This window comes from Setaria viridis, chromosome 2, assembly GCF_005286985.2.
Source record: "Setaria viridis chromosome 2, Setaria_viridis_v4.0, whole genome shotgun sequence".
NCBI lineage: Eukaryota > Viridiplantae > Streptophyta > Magnoliopsida > Poales > Poaceae > Setaria > Setaria viridis.
In genome coordinates this window covers 12,698,038-12,705,419 of record NC_048264.2, presented here as the reverse complement: position 1 = coordinate 12,705,419, position 7,382 = coordinate 12,698,038, and the positions used below count along the sequence as shown (strand labels likewise).

At 40.9% G+C, this 7,382-nt stretch overlaps 2 protein-coding genes across 2 annotated transcripts; both read right to left on the bottom strand.

The window, feature by feature from the left end:
• Positions 1-1,177: 1,177 nt before the first annotated feature.
• Positions 1,178-2,862, bottom strand: LOC117846049 (uncharacterized). Its single transcript, XM_034727152.2, has 4 exons — positions 2,802-2,862; positions 2,558-2,679; positions 2,263-2,353; positions 1,178-1,975 (listed from the first exon to the last, which is right to left on the bottom strand). The coding sequence occupies exons 1-4, from the start codon at positions 2,860-2,862 to the stop codon at positions 1,551-1,553; spliced, it is 699 nt and encodes a 232-aa protein (XP_034583043.1). The 3' UTR covers positions 1,178-1,550.
• Positions 2,863-4,192: 1,330 nt separating this feature from the next.
• Positions 4,193-6,442, bottom strand: LOC117845725 (glycolipid transfer protein 1). The gene is made up of 7 exons (XM_034726790.2): positions 6,187-6,442; positions 5,526-5,651; positions 5,355-5,410; positions 5,076-5,206; positions 4,867-5,002; positions 4,516-4,647; positions 4,193-4,431 (listed from the first exon to the last, which is right to left on the bottom strand). Exons 2-7 carry the CDS (start codon positions 5,641-5,643, stop codon positions 4,396-4,398), a joined length of 609 nt encoding a protein of 202 aa, XP_034582681.1. The 5' UTR covers positions 5,644-5,651; positions 6,187-6,442; the 3' UTR covers positions 4,193-4,395.
• Between the last annotated feature and the right edge of the window lie 940 nt (positions 6,443-7,382).

The following is a 7,382-nucleotide window of genomic DNA, read 5'->3' as shown; positions in this document are numbered from 1 at the left end:
TAGTTATAAACTAATTAGTTTAAAATAAACTATTAGTTTGTCCTAAATGTCATATATTTAAAAAGGAGGAAGTATGAATTATAGATGATAGCTCTGATTGGCAAATCCATTTCCCACTCTATTTTTGTGTATGATTGCCATATGGAAAGAGCCTATTTTTACTTCCAACTATCTAGAGTCCTCCAATTCAAATATTAGATACACATCACTGAAACTAGACATCCGTTTGGTTTGTAAGCAACCAAAATTATTGGTTTGACAGAAGTTTTGATAATTTTTTTTCCAAACATGTAGGTCAACAAATAAAATATATCATGATATGAAAAAAATTGTCCATAAACCAAATTGACCGCACTCTAAATTTCTAAATTTTAAAGTATAAATAAGTTTCCTACTATTTTCGTTGGATGGTCATTTGGGCAATGAGGAGTGTGTTGCTCAATATGGTAATTAGAGCCATGCTCTACTCCTGCACGCGTGCTCTATACCTCCCTATTGTTTTCTTTATCTCCATTCAAACTAAAAACAAATTGTACTTCTTGGATAACAAGTAATTTTTTCACAAGAATTTAGACCATTTAAAACTGTGAAGTTCATGTTAATCTCTTGTTTATGAAATGTCTTTTGGAATGTACTATAACATAGGAATGTTTCTTTGCTGAATTTCTCATTTCTAAGCGTCCAGATAGTTCGATGTAAATTGGTATAGAACTATAATAGTCGTGTCAGCAAATTCATTGCCAACACTACTCTTGTATAACAAAGTTTAGGCATTGTAAAAATTTTGCCCGAAACATAAAGTGGACCAAGCCTAAGTACTCTAGCTTTCGAAGTATTATTAAATTGCCTACTATTTCCATTGATAGTCGTTTTGCCGACTTGATAGGTACCTCTTGCTCAATATGGTTTGAGTCTTGCTCTAATCTTGATGGTAGTGTGAAAAACTTAGTGTAAAGGCATATCCAACAGTTTAAAGGCATGCCAATTTCCTTGCGAGTAGCATAGTTACATGGGTGATATTTTCAATGGCGCGCAAGTTCGTTTTCGCTCTCTTTTCTTCAAAACAACACGAGTCGATCTATTGATGTGTTCCATCCATAATTTTGAAGGGCATTCTTGTGTGTTGGCCTGTGTTAGGGAGTCTTTTGTTGTCAATCTCCTCTCGTTCTTAATGAAATGCTTGCTAAGTCAATTGCATAACAAAAACGAACTCATACGCGAGAGTATACATAGCGCACACAGTACACTTTTATATATGAATCTTGAACAAGATATATAACAGGTTAGAGAAAAGTGGATCAATATTGTTACAGAAAGAAATAGAGAAAAGAATTGGCATTTGTGCGTGCACACCCACCCCCGGGAACGCTACTAGATGAACGTGTGATCATCAAACCTTTGGACGACGCCTCAAATCCTCAATGCATGTGCCCTTCGAGTACCATACATCCATCGATCGCCGCATGATCATCCCTACTAATCGAGCTCAGAGTACTCTCTGCAGCAATGCTTCATTCGGTTGCCCCAAAACGACGCCAAAAGTTTGGATCCTAGTCGTCGGCCACGGGGGGTAGGGGCGCCGCCGCCCCCTCCTCCGGCGCGGCCGCGGCGGCGCCATCCTTTGTCACCGCCGCCGCGCCGCCGGTTCCCTCGGAGCTGCCCTTGCTTTTCCGGCGGTTGGACTTCTTGGGCACGGCGGGAAGGTCCTGGCAGGTGGCGGCGCCGCCGTCCTCGGGCTTGTCCTTGTCCTTCTTGCGGTTCTTGCGGGGGCCCTTCTTGCCCTTGTCCTTCTTCTTCTCGTCGGCGCCCTCGGCGCCCGTGACGTCCATGGAGGAGGTGGCGGAGCCCCGGGAGCGGTGCCGTCTCGACCGGCGCGTGCCGGGGGACGGTGGGGAGTCGCCCCCGCCGACGTCGCCCGCCTCGCTTTTCGTGTCCCTGAAGGACGTTTCTCCAATGCCTCCATCCATGACTATCTCTGTCATCAGACACAAAAGGAGATTTCAGTCTGCGTGTTTGTGTTTGTGTTTGTGCACAAAATCAAACCATTTATAATCTTTTGGTGCATAGCTGCATATTGTGTTCTTCTTTTGGCACATAATTTCTTATGATCATCATTTTAATCATATGGTTCCTTCAAATTTCAAACCAAACCAAGCTTTCTTTTTCTGCTAAAACATATTTTTCTCCTTTTTGTATGTTTCTTGAACAAGACTCGTTTTCGTAGAAGTGGATGATCAAATTATTCGAGGCGTGGAAACAAACCTTGAGAAGCCCAGGGATTTGCAGCAGCTGTGCCCCCACTCTCGCTCCTAAAAGACGACGAATCCAGTGGTGCCGAATGGTAATCCTTCATCTGTCAAATCCAACATTTTTGTCATGCCACAATATCCACTATTATGATTGAATATCTAATTGAGTAGACATAAAGATAAAATTGAATATCTAGTCCATATTTTTTACATTGTTTGAATCAAGTAGACATAAAGCTAAGATTGTCTGTAGATCTCAAACATGTTATGTGCTCTCAGCCAATGTCAGATAAACGCTGCTGGCTTACCCAGCTAGGTGCTCCTCCAGCATTGTTGTTGTTATTTGTGGCGCCAGGACCATCCCAACCGATATGTGCCACATGTTTTACATCCGTTGGGAATCCGATTTGCATCTCAGGCTCTTTACCATCTGGTTGTGGCAATTCAGTATGAAAAAAATTTGATGATGTCAATGCCAATGTTCTACCTAGTCCCTGGTATGAAAAGTCAGTTTTTTAAGGTATATTGAATGAACAACATGATTGTCCATACCCATCATGTTTGAAATGTAGCGGAACGGCTTCAGGATCCCCTTCTTCATCTTTGTGCTCATGTTTTATTCCTAAGCTTTGCGTATGTATGTGGGTTCACGCACTCTTCTTGAATTTGCAAATTGCTGATGGGATCAATCCACAAAAAGTTACAGTAAAACAATACGATTGGAAAAAAGAACGAAAGGCCTACATTCATATTAGGATGTTGAAAATATGCTGAACAGAATGCCACATTGGAATGCTTACTCTGTTGGGAACCTTAAACTCTGTTAACAAGATTGACCAAATGTTGGCAATTCTTGTTAACTGGTTCTCAACCTTCTTCAATGGGCCAGTGCCATCTCTCCCCTCTCAATCTCTTTCTTTCTTTGTAAAGGCTAGCTCAATATTGTCTAGCCTCGGGCATTGCCACAATATGATTCAGAAACTTACACTGACCGCAGCGGATGGCCCCTTGCGGTCAATGCTACTTCGAGGAAGAGAAGAGGAGATCTATCTTATGCCTAATTTTTTGGAGGGTCAAGAACCCTTTGAGCTTCCTCCTAATATTATTCAACCATGCGTGAGTTCAGGAAGAGGCTACCTGTCCTTTTTGTGGCTATTTAAGGAGAAGACGGTTATGGGAAACTGGATGGAGGATGCAGAGGAGTTTATCTAAAGATAGTCATTTGGGCAAAGATGTCAGTGGAAACGATATGTTGTTGTTTACACCTTGAGTTCACAAGATTTTTGCATTTCAACTTTTGTGCACATGTCCCACCTGTCTTAATGGCCAAGTTTATATGCAAATTTTTGAGGGAGATCACTCCATCTTGCTTTTTTTTTCAAACGAACACTCCATCTTGATTTTGTTTCAACAAGTACAACCGAGGAGAGGACGTGCCTACCTAGTTGAAGGTAATAATTGATTGTTCTTGAAAGTGATCTTGTTGCAGTTGCAATTACCCCTAAATTTTACTGGAACCTTCAAGCCCATTTGACTTGTTCTATAAAATTTGCAGCTAAATTTTATAAATTTGAGGTGTGAAATAATATATTATGTGGTCCAGAGTGAAATAAACTTGAACTTGGCCCATTTTTTCATCTTAATTTTTAGTTGAGTTGAAAGCCACCTCAAAACCAAGGCGGAGGTTGTGAATTCCAAACTCAAGAGGTTAATTTCCCCACCACGCATTAAGTTGAGGGCTCAAGGGAAAATGTGATTATCGCAGATTAAGAACCTTATGGTCATAATGTAGTTATCCCAGATGTAATAATCTTTTATCCATTTAGGATAGCATATAAAGCATCGAACAATTTCTATAAATACCCGTCATGGTTAAACATGCCTAACGATTCAGAAGATGCAAATTAAATCTCATCCATAAAAAATTGACAATCAGACAGAAGTTATCCTGTGCTCATGATATTTAATCGAATTAATCAGAATACTGAGGTGAACAAATGTTTATGGAAGACAACAAGGATATAATAAATGTTACATTTACATGCAGCAGAGACTCATGAACCACAATACAAATTGAACAACAAAATGATGCTTGTTTCTGTAAGCTTGGCACAGAGCATGCTGAATGACAAACAAGTGTACTGCATCAAGATGCCTTAAGATCGTCCATGCCCACACTGGCCTGCAAGTAGACAGGTGTATCAGTCACCTTCAGAAACTGTTGGGTTGGTCGCACCAAAAGTACAGTAATTTGGACTGAACTTACTAGAAACTTGTGGTTTTCTGCCAGCAAAGGGGAGAATGTTGAGCAGAACTTCTCAATGTCTTCATTGATGTTGCCCGAACCGCTGATGACCTCCATGAACTTCTTCCTGTCTGGTGCAAGCTTTATGGCAACCTGAAATTAACGAGCATTAGTATGTACACGTACATGTAAATGTTAAAGCATTTCAAGCAGTACAGTGAAGTGTCTGTTTGAAGCTGATGGCACAACCAGTAGCCGATCACTGAAGATTTTCATGCTTTATTTTTTGCTAGTAAACTTAAATCACACTTTAGTCGCCAGTGATTACTGGAGAGTTGACAGATTATCTGGAGCTTAGATAAGGTATAGTACCGAAAAGCTCGAACTCGCCAGCCAGCCATGCCATTTCTTCAGTGTTTTGCTATACGCGTCACTGCAAACTTGTGACATTTGCCAATCTGGGTGCTGTACCAAATTATGGAACAGCGCAACCAAAAAGTCCATGGCTCTGACGAACAAATGCACAACACGGTTAACAAATACTGATAAAACACTGAAATATGCAAATTTTGATGGTTTACCTTGTCAGCCATAGAAGACCGTTGGTACAACTGCTAGAACTTTTTGCAGTCTTTGCGCTAACTTCTACTTTCACCATACTGTGCAGCTGCTCATACTTTGTAGGATCAGATGCATATTTTGTCTCCAGCCTCTGCACATGGACAGCAAGAATGTGTGGTCATAAACTGCAGTAGGAACCAGATATAAATCAAAGTGAAATTTCTTTGGCATGGCTGAGATGTCTTATCATATCAATCAGATGCATAGGAAACCTACGATGTGGAACGGATTTCCCTTACCGTGATATTGCCTCCTATGTCAGTCTTGACAATAGACATGGCTGACCCAAATTTCTCTGCAATGATCCATGAATCAGAATCCCGTTGCTGTAACCACATCAAAAGTACTGCTTGTTGGGGGAGTTTTTCCCTAAATGCATTGCGGGAATGCAAAACATCTCTCCTTTTTACCTAGCACAGGAAGGATGTGCTTGCATACTTGAAGAAACGGCTTGGTCAGGATCACGCCACTCTCTGACTTGACATGCTTCATCCCCTCAAGGGAGGGAGTGAACACAGTCCCCTCCATCTGTATTTCTGCATGACGCTAGGATCAATCAGCAACTGACGCAGCAAACCAACGGGGAACACATTAGGGCTACAGAAATTAAGAAAAAAATAACTAAGAACAGGCATTGCACGTCAATCACCTTGGTCCAAAGCAACACGACACGATGATCACTTCATTGGAGTTGCTAAACGATCAGGGATTCACACTTTTTTTTTCTTTTTGAAAGGAATCAGGCATTCACACTAGTACATAAAAGTCAGACCACACCTATTGTCCTGGGTCGAACCCAATCCCGTCACAAGAAAACTACTGGGAGTCTGAAAAAACAAGATTCCGATCCTATTTCCTTAAGCAACCAGCAGGTTTCTTACTACTTTGCTCCTAATGCACTAACTATGAAAAAAAAACAAACCAACAATTTCTCAATACAGTTTGCACCGCTAATCGAGGGCCTAATTTCCTTGATAGAAACAATTAGCAAATATACAGGCTACTACCGAACATTCAGTGTACAAGCAACCTGAAGAAACAGTGCAATCCAAATTCACAAAGTGCGCTCACCTATTCAGGACGGAGAAAATTGATGGCAGAACAGAATGGGGGAAGCTTGGGTGCAGAAGAAGAGAAGTCCTGGGAAATCGAGGAGACGCGTGCCTGGATGGCGGAAGTGGGGGAGTCGTGGGATCCGATAAACTGGGCTTCATGGTGGTTTATTTATAGCAAGGGACGGCCTCTCATCTGTTTCGTCGTTTGCACCATGGACGTGGGCAGCAGAGTTGCCTGCCACCTATTGCAGGAGCGCCCGATACTGATCGAGATTGTCGTGGTACTGCCTCAAGGCCCTGACCCGAAGACAATTCAGTAGTCTTCCGACCATTGTCTTTCAAGAGATATAGAGATCGGAAACATGAAAGTTACATGAGTAGATTTGCCTTGAAATATATTTTTATTGTATATGGGTTCTCGATAGAAAAACAAGGAAGGTGCCAAAACTGCCATAGTGTTGTATAAAACTCTTTGTTTTGCAAAAAAAAAAAAAGTTAGCATGTCCTCCAATTCGCTACAATACCACAAAACATATTTTACTTTGTGAACACGTCCTCATGTAAAGTCTTATGCAGTTCTATTTAGCATTGAAGCACTAAACATTACACCACACCCACCACTCATGAATGTGTCTTTTTGGGTTAAAACCCAAACCTCCAACATCTACTCTATGCCGTGAAAGCAATTTCCATGGTCGTCACTGAAAAAATAACATGTCCAGAGCATACTAGTAACAAATAATTGGACAACGTTCTGATGAAGTTTTTGAAACTTCAACTGCCAATATAGTTAAAAACATAAATTGTTTATGTGTAGACTTCTCTTGAAAATTACTTTCATATATCACAAATTCATTTTATTTATATATCGATGGTCAAAGTAAAAAAAGCCGATCAACAAAATATTAAATGCTTTATTTTTTTTCTTTTGGAGGTAGTATATATAGTCACTGAAAAGAGAAGAAGGAGCAGGTTAAACCGGAGGATTAAAGGTCCGTCCAGCCTCGAAAGGCAGAGATGGGACCTCTTAAAAAAAACATGCATGATGATCATCTCCTTCATAATCTTCATCGGAATTAATAATCACATCAGTACTTTGGAATTTCCTTTCTGCAAAAAGGAGATCATCAGATCAACAGCATCATTGTTCATCATCAACCCCTCCCAGATTCTCTTCGAGCTGACCCTACAGGCTCAGAAGTAAGCTAAACC